This window comes from Vanessa tameamea, chromosome 10 (assembly GCF_037043105.1).
Source record: "Vanessa tameamea isolate UH-Manoa-2023 chromosome 10, ilVanTame1 primary haplotype, whole genome shotgun sequence".
In the NCBI taxonomy this organism is placed as follows: domain Eukaryota; kingdom Metazoa; phylum Arthropoda; class Insecta; order Lepidoptera; family Nymphalidae; genus Vanessa; species Vanessa tameamea.
In genome coordinates, this window is record NC_087318.1 from 223,294 (window position 1) to 241,164 (window position 17,871).

The 17,871-nt window shown below is 36.9% G+C and overlaps 1 protein-coding gene across 5 annotated transcripts in view; it reads left to right on the top strand.

Moving 5' to 3' along the window:
• The window catches only part of LOC113393685 (uncharacterized), a 48,076-nt gene that overhangs the window by 4,607 nt on the left and 25,598 nt on the right, over positions 1-17,871 (top strand). For 4 of the 5 annotated variants that reach the window (XM_026630690.2, XM_026630691.2, XM_064216027.1 and 1 more), the window contains exon 3: positions 13,958-14,008. The exons of the other annotated variant lie outside the window; for it this stretch is intronic. In XM_026630690.2, the coding sequence (XP_026486475.1) occupies positions 13,958-14,008 (51 nt within the window). The remainder of the gene's footprint in view (positions 1-13,957; positions 14,009-17,871) is intronic. 5 annotated transcript variants of the gene reach the window in all.

The following is a 17,871-nucleotide window of genomic DNA, read 5'->3' on the forward strand; positions in this document are numbered from 1 at the left end:
ACATGTTATCGCTCATCGGTAAGAGTGATTGACAACTTTTCTATGCAAACAGTCCGTTTTGAAGAGAATCGATAGAGGTTTGGCTCGAGTCTCGACACCGAGAGCCGCACCGAGCTCTGACACACCTGTGCAAATACATTAGACAACTATTGTGTATTTTATTATTTATTTAAGAAAATACACAAAAAGCTCGACTGAAAGTGACGTAATCATTGTAATAAATACGTTTTATAATCTTGCGTCTTATGTAAGGCTTATGTACTCGCTTCAATGGTCGTTAATTTGCGAATTAGCATGCAGAAGGAGATTTCTAGAGTCGTCGACGCATGTCTGTTATACTGTTTCAAACGTGTGGTTGTGCTCGGCATGGCAGTCGGCAACCGAGCCGCAGCGCGAGACGGATGATGCTTCTAGCTTATCTGTTTACCCACACATTTCAGATTCAGACACCTTTCTTAAAACCCATCTGTAACTTCGATTGCGACGTCGTTGGCAAAATCAATATAATATACACGTAGCCGTTATCTAAAAACGCCGTTCCAACAAATCTTAGTGCTTTAATACTTTGGAATTGACACAATCAATATTACACGCTACTCATGTATCACGTTAGCATATACATATGATTTCAAATGTTATGTAGACACAAGCATATCAAGGCAGCGCCGTTGTCGTTACGGTGACGTTTTTCCGTTTTATTTGTGACTTATGATACAAATTGCATTTATTATCATTTACGTTTTACTAAGTACTTATATAAATAAAACGTTCAGTAGTTTGTCTCACTATGTTTTATCAAGCATCAGAGCTATTATCGATTCGACGAATTTAGAGCTATTCCTTAAAAAAAAAACTCGTCGTATATCGTAAAAAAATTAAATGCAGAACACAATCTTTAAATGAGAAGTGATATGCGAGATTAACGATATTAATTATAACATTCCAAGGACACACATGTGAAAAAAATACCTTATTACGTCGATTTGAGAACAACGGGCTTTCCAATAATAAGTCTTACAGAACAGTAGCACTTTTCGTAGGCATCGTCGAATGTGGAATACAATATCAATCCTCCGGTTATTACGTTTACGTCCACACGTTGACAAATATTTTCAATCAAACAAAATCATGTAACTATTAAAAGTAACCAACGGTAGGCAATAGTTAAGTACGAGGCGATATAAATGCAATCTGAAAGTAACGAATGTATTTCTCTCTTCAATCGTAAACATACAGGTCGTGTAAATAACATTTCATTGTAAAAATGTAATTTCCACGCGGTCTCACTCTCGAAGCGATTACATTATCATCAAAGTCAAACTAAAGTCAAGGTCTAGGTTAAATCATGCACGGCCGGTGTTCTCGAATCTCACTACCTACGCGGCGCGCCACGGTCATATGTGGCCGCGGCGACGGCCGCCGACGCCACATAGTCAGTATACCGCATTATTCGAGTATCGACGACTATTGATTGTTCAAGAAAGCCATGTAACATGTACTTATCAATAGGTGTCGTCGCGCTGTCTGCGGCGCAGGCGCAACTGGCAAGCTTACTCATGCGCTTATGACACGATGTATTCTAAGGGACATTTCATGCACTACGCTTCGATGACTAAAATTTTCCACGAATGATATCGAACTCTATATAAATCGTCTTAAATCTTCACATTTGTAATAAAATCGTGATAATAACACGGACAAGGAGTGAGCTCAATACTTTACGAATAAGTTATTATTATGTTATACAAAACTTTCAGTATGAATTAATTAAAGATACATTCGTATATCATATTAAGCACGCTTACGAATATATGTGTTATTCCCAAATCATACTCGATCGGTATATATATATGAAAATGAAACGAATATACAATTCAGCGTAAAGTAGCGGGAAGTGATTAAACTAAAGAGTTAAATTTGACTTTCTGCTACGACCATTATCGTTAGATGTTCACGAATATCACGAATAACTTATTATCTTGAATCAGCCAACATCTTAGCGGGCGAGGCTGGTCACGTCAGGAAGTGTTCGTGTGATCGATGTGGTTTGACACATAACAGGCGGTTATTGTCAGCGCTACGTGCATTAAAGATCATTTGGACCTCGACAAATGCAAATAGTGATTATTACACAGTTGCCATACATAGTAGTATAGCACTTTACTCGTAATGGGGGAAATTGTTGTATTGGCTTATCAACACTGGAGCAACATTTTCTCTATTTTATAAGTTTCGTTGCTTCAAATCAGGTGGCTTTGTTGTGCCAACCTGTCCGTTAAAATATTTACTAGACGTGAATTGAAATTGCTAAAATACCGTTATATATATGTTTCGTTTATAAAAAGCATTGTGAATCCATCAGAGGTGTGGACTGTGGAGGAATGGCGGCGCCGCGCCGTAGTGCGAGGCCCGGCTGTCACACAAACTAAAGACAATATTTGACACGCTGTAAAGTAGTTGTGCCATGAATAACGTCGCCAGTCGTACAAAGGCGATATCTTCCATCATGGTACGAGACCAGACGCCGGCGCCGCGCACAAAGCTTCAACAAATATTAATTTTCTATCATTAATATACGCGACGTAAACTCCTTACCGCCTTAGATTTCAATTTACCTAAAGCTAAAATTGTAGGGAGTCGCTGCAGTTAAAAAGTACTTGTCATCTTTAATTATGTATAAGATTATTACGATTAATTACTTGTACTTAGAGCTGGTAGAACTCACACTAACAGGGATTATTGTCATTTGACGTTTAAACAAAATTTTATGGAATTATTAATAATTTAAAATAGTTTTACATTCATTGTAAATATATCTTACAGCAAGAGTTCATTTTTTGATTCATTGAGAAATAAAAATATATAAAAATTGTATACTTACGTTGACGTTTAATGTCATAATTAATTTATAATAAAATTGGCAATCTTTCAATATCGTACTCTTTATCGTTTTCCTGTTTCAATATTAAACGTATCGTACACAACCAACACTAAACAATATGTGCATTTTAATTTGTTTGAATGCAAGTGTAAACACTTAACTGCTCGAAAATTGTTCCCACTTAGGATGGTTTTACTAATACGAGGTGGATTGATACATAGTTCTCGTCAAATATCAAAACAACAAAGTTACTAAATATTAAAGAGTAATTACTCCGATTACAAATGTTTCAAAGTAATGCTTCGGTTAACAAGAGTAGGCAAATACTACGAGTTTGTCAGTTCATATAAAATACACACACACGAGGCTATTTTTGTCAAATTGACGTCAATCTCTCGATCTCGAAGAAATGTTAAGTTTAGCTCAGATAGAGAAATATTTAATTTATAACATTACACATGTAGGAGAAATTATAAAGATGATTTTATAGATATTTGCTACCGCCGAATAGGACTACGCTATAAATGTATTGAATTAATTGAACGTTTTGATTGCATCATCTGTTGCAAAGCAGGTCGAGACATGCCGAGTCCTGTCCTTCGAACCGTTATATTAACGAATACGAATAAAAAAAGCATTCATTCTAGTTGACATGTTATCGCTCGACTGTATTACAAAGGAGCACATTATAATTATACAAGTCATGATTTATTGAAACACGGAGTTTTACTTCGTATTCCTGTAGTTTAAAGCTTAGGTTCGTTAGTGTAATGCGCTGGTGACTAATACAATTCTATTGTCGCTATTTCACGAGGTACGAGGTTCATTGAAAAAGTAGCAATAAAGAAAATGACGCGTTTCTTTTATATTACACGGTTGTTTTTTTTATGTTTTGTGGTGTGTAATCTTTGCAGTTGTGAATATAAGTTGCTCAAGTTTGTATTCCTACTCTCTCAGATTTACGTTACCAATCCTTTCGTAGGTACCACCCACTCAGATGTTCTGCCGCCAAGCAACAATACTTGGTGTTCTTGTGTTCCGGTTTGAAGGGTGAGTGCACCAGTGTAACTACAGGCACAAGGGACGTAACATCTTAGTTCCCAAGGTTGGTGACGCATTGGCGAAGTGTGGGATGGTTAATATTCCTAACAGCTCCAATGTCTATGGGCGGTGGTGACCACTAAACATCAGGTGTCCCATATGCTGGTCCACCTACCTATTACATAAAAAAATACTGTTGCTTTCACTAGCATATTCGAATATGAAGGGTCCCAGCAGCATCTTGTTAGGAAATGGTTCTACTTACATTACCGTGCTTCGAAAAGCACACGATGCTGTTGGTCCCGTGCCTGATCTCTCCGGTCGTGTCGGATTTTCGTGAATTGTGACGTTTCATCCTATCAGAAAAAGGAACTAGGATACGTAAATAGGAAAATATATATAATAAAAATAGCATTTTAGTCTAACTACTAAATGTTATTTTATCTTACCGGTGGTAGATTTTTCAATAAAAATATTAAATATAAAATTTAGTGAATAATAAAACAGTATAGATGGGCTGAAATTCGTTATACATTCAGATTTGAGAACCGAACTTCGTCTTTTTATCGACATACTATCTATCAAAACTGAAAAATTAAAATTACTCATGGTTATTTATTTTTTAGTCGAAACAAGTAAAGCTTAACGTGCAATGTGATAAAAATTTAAATTCTTCTCCGATATAATATACTTTGAAAAAAGAATATTATTTGAATAATATTAATAACAATACAAACAATAAAAAAATTAATAGCCTATACTGAATAACAGATCAGCTGTTAGAGTATATATTTTTTGATATTTCAATATTGCCCCCGTACGAAAAGTTGTTACATTTGAGCACTACGATCAGTATCTAGATGGTTATTATTTTTTTAAATAACCCTTTATATGATATCATACATCGGAGAAGAAGATAATTAAAGTTTTATCACATTGTAAGTTAAGGTTTACTTGTAAATCACCCTGTGCTCAAGAGAAAGCGCGGCTAAATTGAACCAAATTATTTTCACCGAATGTTCGGCCGAATTACATATTCGGTTCGATACACACTCGGCCCATCTCTTACTTGGTAGTTTGTGTTTTACTTTCTCCTTTTTATAAGCGTATTGAAGTAAACTTTGATTTCGTGTAATCTATTTCACCGTAACAGCGAACGGTAAACCCAACGTTAAAGAACAACTTAACTTAAATGGAATTTAGTTTCGCGATCAGTTACGAGTTACGAGTCCTATAAAACACGATATACAGCGTAAATTGACTTTTGTCCTTCCACAATGTCAGCCTTGAATATTGTGTAACAAAGTATATTTTTACTATCTCTTTACTTAAGCAAGATGGTCTCATCGAGAGATTCAAATCTGTGTTAAAATACTTACTTATTTACAATATTGTATAATATTTTCTTAAATTTCCTTTTACATGCACTATGCGATTGGGTAATATATTTTGTAGGAATTAATCGCTAATATTCAAATGAAATTCATTGCGGATATATAAATATGCAAAAGTTGAATGAGATTTACCCGATTGAAATAAGTGACTCCTTTAATTACGTTTGCAATCACAATTAGGTTCCATTTCCATCAAATGATTCTGTTCATTTATTTTCTCGCCACATTTTAAGATTTGAATATTTTAAAGACACCAAGACTTAGTAAAAATAAATACAACAATGACTGTTCGACGACGTCGTCCAACGCAGGTGACATGAATTAAACATCTTGCCAAAAGTGGATAAATTAATTAGAGCCGATTCCCCGAAGCACACGAGCGAGGCTAGCAGATAAAGGCTGTCTACTCGATTCTAATAAATTCCTCGTTAATGTGTATCGCTTATTTATCGTTTGAGAGATATTCGTATTCTGCAGGAGGATATTTCGTTATTGTGTTTTTATTTAACAGCATATGATAAAAACAATTTTTGTCCGATTGGGTTTAGACAGCCCTAGCGTCTGTGAATTGCATTTCATCCCATCAATTGGCAATTGCACAGTGAATGGGCCCCCTGCCCTCGCTTCCCAACATGGCGCGACAGGCGACGGTCGCCGCAAAAACCACTCCTGCACTCGAATACACCGGCCGAAGATTAGCCAGAAAGAGACACATGCTCGCGTTTCTCTGAACGTCCGCCGCAAAAACTTATCGGCTTACTATCCAGTAGTAACAATGATTACACAGACGTGAGGTATCCGGGAATTATGTTTTGTAACGAACGTCAACACCACGCATTAAAACACCTCAATTTGACATATTTCTGTTGTTAAGGTAGCGCTCCCACGCGTTTATTACGCGTAAAAAGATAATTTTGAATGTTTGTGTTGCAAAAGTCTTGAGATAAATTTAGTTTGTAATCGAACGAGGTTGGTAAAATCTGCAAGCACGCCCGTAACAGTGTCCGCACGTGGTGTTTATTTTAACGTTGGCTACGCATTCCGCTAAACGACTAGTTTGATTGTCGTCGCTCCACTGATTTCACAAGTGTGTACTTGATTTTTACTTGATATGTATTTTCGCAGATTAACTGCGTAATGATCATTCTGCGTTGCTTTTTTAATAATTCTAGTACTTACGTTTGAAAAAAAATATACATTTTGGTGCTTATAAAATATATGTTGAGCAATTCGTTCGTATATTTGTAGCTATTTAATAGTTATCCTGGCAATTATTACATTTCTAACTTAGTAGTTGATAATTTTTAACCTAAAAATAATGTAAGAAAATATTGTAAAACGTGGCCGGCGTATATGGCAAAATAGAGCCGCATGCGCAGCTCATTCGTGCAAGATTACGATCCCGCAACCAATAGCGCTGGTGTATCAGTTGCCTCCCCCTCCTCCCTCGCATTAGTCAGCTGGCTCGACTGAATTGTAATCAAACCTAACTGATAACCACATTGCGTGAAAATTAAATCGATTTGGGTGAGTTTTTATTTTAAATCTTATTATTCATTTTAAAAAAACCGGTGACTTCACGTTTGAATCATTTATATATTTATAAGTTAAATAAAGATTCGAGACGTTCATCAATTCCATTGCGGACAATTTCCAGGAGCCCTTAGGCCCATTCACGTTCTACATTAAAGCCTGTTGCAAAAGTTCTTGCGACGTTGAATTAAGGAGATATGTGTGTAGTAAAAAAGAGCAGCATCGCTGACAATGGCTACGTGATTTCCGTCAACATTTCTCGTTTGCTGTTATAACTTATGTCACGAGAGCGGGCGCGTCCGACCGGTCGACGGAGCCTGTTTTATTTCAGCGTCGTTTTTACGAGTCCTGCGCTCGCGCAGTCTAACCGCTAAGTCGTGTCGCTCGTTCTGATCAACTGATCGATCACTGTGTGCCACGCTGTCATTATCTTGCTCATTATAGTACTATTTTGCGTTCTACGTATGATTCAACTATACGTAATTGACCAATCCGGTTTTGTTTGAATCCAGGAATACAAAAATATTAAATTCTAATTTTGGTTTTAAAATTATACAAAACCATCTTCCTCAAATTTAAATTCAAAATCTCTTATCAGTTTACAAATATTAAACTTCATTTGATTTTTGACACCTCCAACCCGAAATGACCGGGCGAAAGAAACTCAGCGGGTTTTTTTTATTTACATCAACTGTATTAAGCCAGATATTTTTTTTCGAAAAAAAATTATGTTTTATTTATTTATTTCGTGATATAATTAGTGGCTAGTTAGAGTTTCTGAATTATATATTTTAAATATAACGTAACCTTCTGTACGTGATATCAAAATATTTTTAGAGACCATAGATAGTGAGAAAATATTGCTCCCTCGCGCACTGACTTAGCAGAGCTAGCATTCTTCTATAACAATTTTATGTAAATTTATATGTTTGGTTCGTCAAGAATTTGTTTTATTGTTTATTGTTGTGGAATTTATTATTTCTTAAATATTTTCTAAAAAATATCTCACAGTAGCACATTTTTTTCGAAGTTGTTAAGGTCAGTATGCCAACGGTTTATATTTTTGACGACTCTTAACGTACAGAAAAACGACAAAAAAAGCATAACAGCTGGTTATCGCATTCTGATCGCGAGGTTATTGACCCACATCGTTATCTACGTCTTGCCTAATACCGCAAAGTGTCAAAGTGTGCCATAGATAATCGGCTATTGTTAAACCAACGATATTATTGATATTTCAATTTTAAGCCCCGTCAAAGTTATTGCCTGTAGACTACCCGACAGTAGACCGGCTCGAGTAATTTGAACTGTCGTTTGCGCACGGCTGACACAATATAACAATGAAAATAGATTATGAAAGTTATTAAATATTCGGCGACTGAATAATTAATTATATCTAGTTTCCTGTATGTATGTGAATTTAAATGACTACAAATGTACCAATGAACGCATAAGCACTTGATAACAGTTCGATAGGAATTAAAAGATAGGCTAATTTTTAAGCTTAACATTAAATTTAATAATATTTATTTTCAAGAGTCTCATAATCTTTATTGATTTCGAAATGACACTTAAGTTGTATTGTGTTGTATATTAAGTGTATTCTTTTTAAATAATGTTTTCTTAAACAACTTAACATTTCACAATTACACGTAAAGGGACTAAAAAAATACAAATATAAATGCAAAGTCACTTACATTTAAACGTGTATCATTAAAATCTAATAATAAACATAAACATAACATAATAACATAATCAGCCTGTAAATTTCCCACTGCTGGGCTAAGGCCTCCTCTCCCGTTTGAGGAGAAGGTATGGAGCATATTCCACCACGCTGCTCCAATGCGGGTTGGTGGAATACACATGTGGCAGAATTTCGTTGAAATTAGACACATCCTCACGATGTTTTCCTTCACCGCCGAGCACGAGATGAATTATAAACACAAATTAAGCACATGAAAATTCAGTGGTGCCTGCCTGGGTTTGAACCCGAAATCATCGGTTAAGATGCACGCGTTCTAACCACTGGGCCATCTCGGCTCATATATAATAAAAAATTTATGTAATAAACAATCACATAAATATTAAAAATTCTTACTAAACTTTTTGGGAGAAAAAAAAACATTTTGCTTTTTTTATGAAGTAGAACGGGGCTGGGCCGCCCATAGACATTAGCGCCGTCAGAAATTGAAACCATTCCTTAAACCGCCAATGCGCAACCAACCTTAAAAACGAAGATGTTTTGTCCCTTGTGGCTCACATCCTTCAAACCGGAACACAACAACACTAAAATTATTGCTGCTTGACGGTAGAATATCTATGAGGAGCCTACCCAGACGGGCTGCTCAAAGTCCTACAACCAAGTAAATTACATATAAATTATATGTGGTATAATTACATTAAATTAATGCTGAGTGTAGTCATTACTATCATTTATTTTTTAATACAATTAATGATGGATTAATGACGATTTACGGCCAACTTTATTGCAAGTACCAGTACATTTTTTTAAACGCTAATATTTTTTAAACGAACATGTTTTTCGGAATAATACAATTTCGTCGAAGCGAGCCGCAACATGTGTCATGAACGAATGAATTGAAAATGGCGACGTAATCGAATGCCACGACATATTCGCTACGATCTCCCCAGGGAGATTGTCGACAATTTCTCCGTCACGACTTACCTCCAATAGTTTAAATTGCATCACGATAGCTACAGCACGCGTTTAGCGTCCCCCGGGGAATATGATTTATCTCGAATTCTCGATCGATTTGCATGTTTCGATAAGTCGTTGACGCTCCGCGGACTGCGGCGTCGGCCGCGGCGTGACGTCAGCCGTCATGTACGGCTTTGAAAGGTTTTGTACAAAGTGAAGTTTTACAATATTCATGTTACGCACAAAAACGTGAACAAGACAGTTGACTGGCGGTATCTATGTCATAAAGTACATATTTAGCAGCTTTCGAATTCCGTCATTATTTCATTGCGAAAGTTTTCATTGGCTAAAACCTTGAAATGACTTTAGTTTATAATAACTAATTTTATTTAAAAAAAATCACGTATTTATCATAAAAGTTAAGCCAGGGTCTTCGTTAGAAAACAACTCAAATCAGTTTTCTCTGTTCAATATAGTCCAGTCAATTCAAAAATAAGTTTTGCTGCAATATTTCGCAAATGTCTATATAATTATAATGAACTGTTGAACGAACGTCTCAAGCTCTTAGAATGTAGTTTAGCGTTGTTAGTGTCAGGAAGTAAAGCATTATGCGCACGGACTGACGGGCTCCAAGTCAGATTGTGGATGTCTGTCACGATCATTTAACAGAGCAATATATCGTCAGTTCCGTTGGCGATCTGATGACTGTTCTATTAAAATAATCTAAAAGTAAACATAAACATGAGCACCGTCAGTTCGAGACGATTACGCGAGGCCAGCTCATAAGCTAGGCATAGGCCATAGCTCAGAGCTAGTCTAGGCGAGGGCGAGGAGCGCGGGCGTTCACCCTCGCCGAAAGCGGGTCGCGAAGGTTACCGCACGCCGCCCCCCCCGCGCCGCTGACGCCCGCACGTTGCCGGCTCGCTCCCTACTGCTCTCGAAATCTAACAGAATTATCAAAATCAAACTCGAACTTCCGCAACATACTTATCTAAATACCGACAATTAGAATTTGTTTTTAATTTATCGATTTGTATTTGACAAAAATAATCAGTTATAATCGTACAGTTATTCAAGCTATTTCATAATTCAATTATTTTGAATTAATATATAGGACATAAAGATATATAGTTTATATATATTGAATAGTTATAGTTCAATATATATTTAGTTTGTATATTAAAGAAAAACTATATAAGACTAATAAATATTCATATTCATATCTACGCACGTTTGTCATTTATTTATTAGTAATCGATAGAGATTACACTTGTGATGTTCAGTATAATTGATTGTTTATTTGCGTGCTGTGCGCTCTCTGTCGATATTATAAATATATAGGAGAATGTTTTTTATAGCCCATATATAATATTGTACTATATCTTTTCCTGAAACTTGAAATAAATGAATTCCTCTCGACATCGATTTTGAAGCCAGCTTTAATAATATTAACGGCCGCCGTATCGGTATCGCACGTCGGCGTCGCCCGACGCAAGCTGAACGCAGCAAGAGCAGATGGCAACAACCTTTGAATTGAAACTGTTATAGTTCACGGAGCGATAACAATACAATCACTACGATAGCGAGATAGTGCGGCACGTTGCGAGGCGCGTCGCGTGTCGAGCCACCGCGAACAAACACAAACACCTTTAATATTTATTATTCTATTATTATAATTTTACTATCCGTGCCTATAGCCCATGTACTCGAAGAGATTGTGTCGGTATAAACAAAGTTTCAATTACCATCTAATAATTTTATTTAAATTATAAGTTACATTAGATACGTTTCGTTTCGAATTACAGAAAACGTTCGTCTTAATGCGATTTTTTGTCGGTTTTAAGTCAACAGGCGACAGGAGCTGCCGCACAAGATACCGACAATTTGATCAATTTTATTGAGAATTTTTAAGTGACCTTATTAGTTATCATCGATTTGATAAGAGGCAACAACCAACTGAACAGAAGTCTCAACCAGAGGGCCGTCTCGCCCCCCTCTCCTCTCTCCCGTGCCAATTAGAATAATTCATTCAGTAGAAACTAGGCCGACGCCCGTATCGCCTCTTCTCGCCTCAACCTTATTTACTGCGTAATTATTGCCACCTTTCACATCGCCTAATCTCTAATAACTAGATTTAATAAAAGGGGACGTTTCTATTTGACTCGCTTCTAAAACCCGATGAAGAACACATTTACAGGGTCCTTACGTTATCAGCGAGATAGCGAATAGTCGTATATAAGTAGGTCACGAATTACAATTTTTAAAGGTATTGAGAGTCGCGACTCGCGGCGCTATGCTTAATTGAAGTCATCACGGCCGCTGCGTGAGGAGCGGCGAGGGGGTCGACGGGAGCGGGCCGAGGGGGGTGTGTCGTGTATTTGCGTGTGCATCGACAGTTAACATACCGACCACTGCGTTCAACGTATAACACTTTTTCAGTTCCAATTCTTTTCAATAACATCTCATTACGATTAAAGAAGCCATTGTCAATATTCAAACTCTCACGAGAACAACGTTATGTGTTAATATCGTAATGGAAGAGTCGTGTTATAGAAAAGATCTTACGTCTCGATTCCGGCCTGTTTTAAATTTTCTTTCGTTATTGTTCAACCTGACACATAATGGGAATAGAGTTTTTCATAATTATTGTGAAGTACATTTCAGATATTTCAGAAAATTGAGCGCTTAGTCCGTCGCTTCACAAGCATCAGGCGCCTGTAATTCTATCTGCTTTCAAACATTCAGCCAAATGTTAATCACCTGTATCGTAACACGACTATCGTGATAAGAGTGACAAGGATAAGACAATTGAAAACAATTCGTCATGAATTACCCGAAATTAGAATAACAATATATACTGATAAAGTAGACGAGCTAAACGATGTAGGGCCACCCGTATCTGCTCGAATCTTTAGCAATCGATTATGTTATTCCAGCGACGCGCTTCGTTTTAGTGCGAATACAATTCGCATACACCGTCATCCTAAAATATTTTATACAATTAGAAACAGTTCATAAAGCTTAACAATTTAGTTTGATACTCGTTTGAATACTGAATGAAATTACTGTGAAGTGATAACCCTTACCTTCCTCAAACGCAAAATATATCAAACAATTCGGATATTATGTTGATATAAAAACATTTAATGACAAATACTACTACCGCTTTGGTACCACCAAATACATGTTTGTAATAAGAGTGAATTTAGCTCAATTATTATGTTTTTATCAAATCGGGGTGTGTGCTTTGTTAATTGTAGCTAAAAAGTTCTTGAGTGCGCATGTAATTTAGCTAATTAGGGCTTCGTGCAAGCTCCATTGGGTAGTAGGTACCACTCACTTATCTGATATTCTACCGCCAAACAGCAATACTTATGTGTTCAATATTGTTGTGTTCCGGTTTGAAGATTTAGTGAGCCTATGTATCTACAGGAACATGGAATCCATCTTAGCTCCCATTGTAGCTGGCGCATTGGCGATGCAAGTAAATGGTTAACATTTTGTTATTGCGCCAATGTCTATAGCTGGAACTCACTGCTTAACATCAGATGACCAACTTGCCTCACCAACCTTTTTTAAAAAATGCTGTACATTGATACTTAAGCTTAAAAATATCCCGACTAAACATTACCGAACGAATTGCAAATCTAATGTCACTTTAACTTTTGTTACAAAAGCGTTCATCATAAAACAGGTCTAGGTTTAAATTTTTACTATATTTCTGTTTCCCTTAAAAATATAAACAAGTGTAGGAACACCTGATCACATGATCATAGAAACCTTACTTAAAACTTCCAGATTATAAAAACCTAGAAGTTCTATGTTATACGATGGTGAAACACTTCGGGGTTCCAGATGTATTCCCTCACGAGGGCGCGCCCTTCCACGTTAAATTATCGGTGTTTTAATAAAATAAACTCAACAAATAAAATTGTATTTGTACTTTTTTTATCTTTACTCTTAGTCTTCTCACGCGAACTAAGACATCTTGTAAGAATGAGCGTCACTGTCTGATACTAATGCACGCCGATAATAATTTAACACAGAGGGGCGCGCCTTCGTGAGGGAATAGATCTATACGGATAGGATTAGGTTGGTGATGATGCCTTCTGACCCGTTCCGACCACGGCAGCCAGTCTCAAAGGAGAGTAGCCAACTACGGCATATAATGCACAAAGCCGTTGGTCCAGCGCCGAAACTTACTCCGGTCTTTTCCACTCACTCATCGCATATACGAGTAAAGGCATCGTGCACTTGTATTTGCGAACATGTGTACTTATGTCCTGCGTAATCGCCTTGAGAATGGTCGCCGAGATCGAAAATGACCAATATTATAGAAAAACTATTACTGCAAGTAATGTACTTAATTTATCAAAATATGCTGATGGGAATAACACTCATCATTAAAGTTAGTTGGATGTGCAGTTTATCAAACCTTTTTGCTTTCAGGTGAATACTGTGCTGACGTCATCATGAAATGGAATGACGTCACCGACATCAGTAAGTTTAGATTTTTCATTGAGAAACGAAACAAATCAAAATATACTTTATTCAAGTAGGCTTTTACAAGCACTTTTGAATCGTCATTTAACAAACTATTTAAACTAAAGCTACCACCGGTTCGGAATGTAGATTCTACCGAGAAGAACCGGCAAGAAACTCAGTAGTTAATGGACCCATTAATTGTCAGCCAAAATACATTTGGCATTTAAAATGCGATAGATATAACTTGTGCGATGATTCGTACGTCCATACTACTCGTCGTTGCAACATATTCTTAAGGTTTCCCATCTTATGTGTTAAGAAGATAATTCTGTCCCCAATATTGCAATTGTTGTTTTTGGCAGCGTTCGGCGAACGTTGGCCGATTGGCAAGTTGGCAAGTTGGCTAGCTGGCTACTACAGCTACTACATAGTGTAACGTAGATGCGCACGTAGTACGGCACGTATACGGAACCGCGAGCTCGCGTGGGAGCTGGGAGATGTGGGCGTGGATATCGTTTAAGACGCATCTGTTTGTCGAAACGTTTTTGTTCGAGACGTAAATCTAAGATACTAAGCTGCTTCCTTGATGTTAGTTTATCATTCCAAATTGCACTCATTTCCTTTCCACGTAGCCATTTGTTTTAAACCCAGGAGCGTTAAAAATAAATTGTTAGGCTTAAGATTCCAAATAATTTATTTACTAAACATTAAAGTTTTTCACATATATTCCCAGTTTTAATTCGATGGTTTTGATGTTTATTTAACAGTTCACAATAAAATATTCCTTTTGGCACCACGAATACCTCTACACAGGATTTTTTGGCACGATGTCCAGGATGTGTGCCCGTCGTGTGTTCGCGGATGCTTGTAGTGGTGCCATTCATACAGAAATAGTAGCAGGGCGGATCGCGTCGCCAAACGATGACAGATTCGATAGTCAGATGTGAAACAATTGACCATACAGTCCTAAATAAAGTCATCGACGGCATTTTTTAAATCGTAATAAAAAAGGAATGTCATTACAAGTTGAGTAATATCGGCAAGAAATAATATACATTGTTGTATTGGAACTTGTATGTCGAGCGACATTCCAATTTAATTGTTCGTGTAATGTTCGCTTGGGAAGTGGCCGGCTGCGGTCTGCGGCCGCGCTTCGAGTCTCGACTGCGGTGGATCTGGCCATCGGACCGACTCTTCTCTTTGTACTCACAATGTAAAATATTAGCTTAAATACCTGGATCGACAACGGAAAAAAAAATTCTCATAGACCGCCCAACTTGTCGAATTAGGAATAATAATTGATTGTTTTTTTTTATATAAAAATTAAGTAAAAACTATTTTGACGAAACATCAAAATAAACGCCACGTTTATTTGACACACGTGTTAAGTTCGTTTCACAATTACCTGATAAATTGTTGATTTTATTGACCTGATGTTATCGAACAGAAGGCTCTTAATCCGTGATAATGACTATGGTTGTTCATATTTTTTTGATTATTAGAATGCTGCAGTACAAAAAATAATGGTAAAAAATATTTATTCATCTGTGCGTGACGGCCGGCGGCCATGTTGTGCGCGCGCCGAATTTCTGATTACATCACTGCGCAAAAAATCGCGTGCGCATGCAGCACGGGGCGCGTGAGGTGTGCGGTGCGGGGCAGGCACCGGGACGGGGGGCGTGGTACGCTTGAACAACCTTGGCCTTGCTCAGCCGAAGCCAAGGCGAGCTCAACGTTATGCCGCAATTATACATGCGCCCACCAGTCTACCGGCACTCGCTTATTATCGTACGTATTAAAATGAACTGCCCATCATGGGAAAACATTATCCGTAAATAAACGATCACTAGGCTCAGGAAACGTTGGAAGTGAGGCTCAAAACAAACCTCACACGAATGAGTGTCGTAAAAGGAATTTACAAACGTTCGGTGGTATGATCTCCTTACTCGTACAGCTCTTAATGTTCTCGGGCCTTCGTGCGCAAACAGCGCCTGTTGTTAACACCTTTCCAAAGCCGATACAATGCGCGTCAGCGACGCAGCCACACAATCTCCGAAGCAGGTTCTTAATTATCAACGCTTATTGTTGTCTCAGCAAACAATTTTATACAGGCTTCGGAATGTATTGAGAGGTGAAAACCGGGAAAAGTTCCATTAGCGTATATCAATAACTACTGTATACGGAAAGCAACGAATGATTCACTTTGAGACATACTGTGCACGAGATAGGTTTAATCAAAATCAAAATATATACATATATGTATATACGTCAAGTAGACTTTTACAATTTAAACTTAACTTTAAAATTTAATTGTACACATTTAAATGATTGAGTCCTGTATAGAAATCAAGGACAGGAACTAAACGTTTTATATTTACGTTTTGTATTTTAAATGTTGAAAAAGGTAACTACTGAGTTTCTTCTCGATAGAATCTCCATTCCGAACCGGTGGTAGCCTTACTTAAGATCGTTTGTAAAGTGGCGCCCCAAAAGTGCTTGTAAAAGCCTACTTGAATAAAGTATATTTTGATCGATAAAATGGGCGTAGCTAGTTTTTTATCAGAATCTTTTTTTTATATAAAAGGTAAAACATATTTTGTTAAATTATTATAAACGCTCACTGAAGTGAAATTTATATAAAATTAATTAATTGTATCCCGGGGTGGCCGCAGCCACCCAGCACCCTCGTCTGCGCGCTCTCGTATACGTAAAGTAGATCTTTAAGAGTCTAGTTGAAAATTAAAAATGATAACGTCGTGATTTTATGCAACTTAGTATAAATCTTAACTGAGGAACAAAGCGTTAGGTCATTTTAATTTTTTTTTATTATCACAAAAGTTTTTCAGTAAATTTCCGTAAAGGTAGCTAGGAGCGTAATTTAGGAGTATCGACATAAAATAATTAGAGAAGGTAATAATAATTACAATTTATGCAGCCAGTATTGTTGCTACCCTGGGAGGTACTTGGACTGGAGGAGGGAGCTGTTAGGACTTAAGTTAATTGAGAATTAACACAAAATTTCGTACTATTACTGTATAAAACAAATGAGATTCGTGTCAGCATTCGTATTCGTAAACTTCAAGTGACTTTAGGTAGGTTATAACATAAGAGTATTCGCCGTAAATTCAAATAGAGCTTAGTGTTGCAACATATTCAAACGCATTAATTTTAAGGTATTTATTTACAACACATTGATCGCAAATGTTTCGTATCAGTTTCGCGCAGTGGAATACCTGTCGCGTGATTTATTTCCGACGAGCGCTAATACTGGTTTAAATATAAATAACGATGACGGTAACTTATTACTTCTTTTATTTGGTACCAAATCTGTAAATGAGCCAGCGATCGACCTCCTGAACGTAATCTAAGATTGATTCGAAGTGTGACATGGTTACTGCGGCGTGTGTGATGGGAAGCATCATTGCGATATGACCTCTAAGACCACCGTTTACGTCGCAGGTCTTGCAACTTATGCAGCGCTTTGAATTTCAACAACGATCACGTACCATTGGCCGGTTAATATTTTGCATACCTGTTACAGGGCACTGACTAACCTTTGTACATGATTAAGATTCTAATTTAGGAAAGATTAGAAAGTTTTAATTCAGGTGAAACCGTAGCCCTGTGAGTCTTGAGTCTTATTAATTATTAGAATAGATTTGAAACGAGCAATGCATAATTTTTTCCTTCATTTTAATTTTATGTTATTTTATTAAATACGTCTGAGATGTTTTTTTAATTCTTAATATCTTAAGTCGTCAACCAATGGTAATGAATAATGATAAAAGATCAAACAATTCGGAAAAAATATGCGAACAAACAATTTATTTACAGTATCTTAAAATATATGTGGTTGAAACTATATTTAATCAATAAGT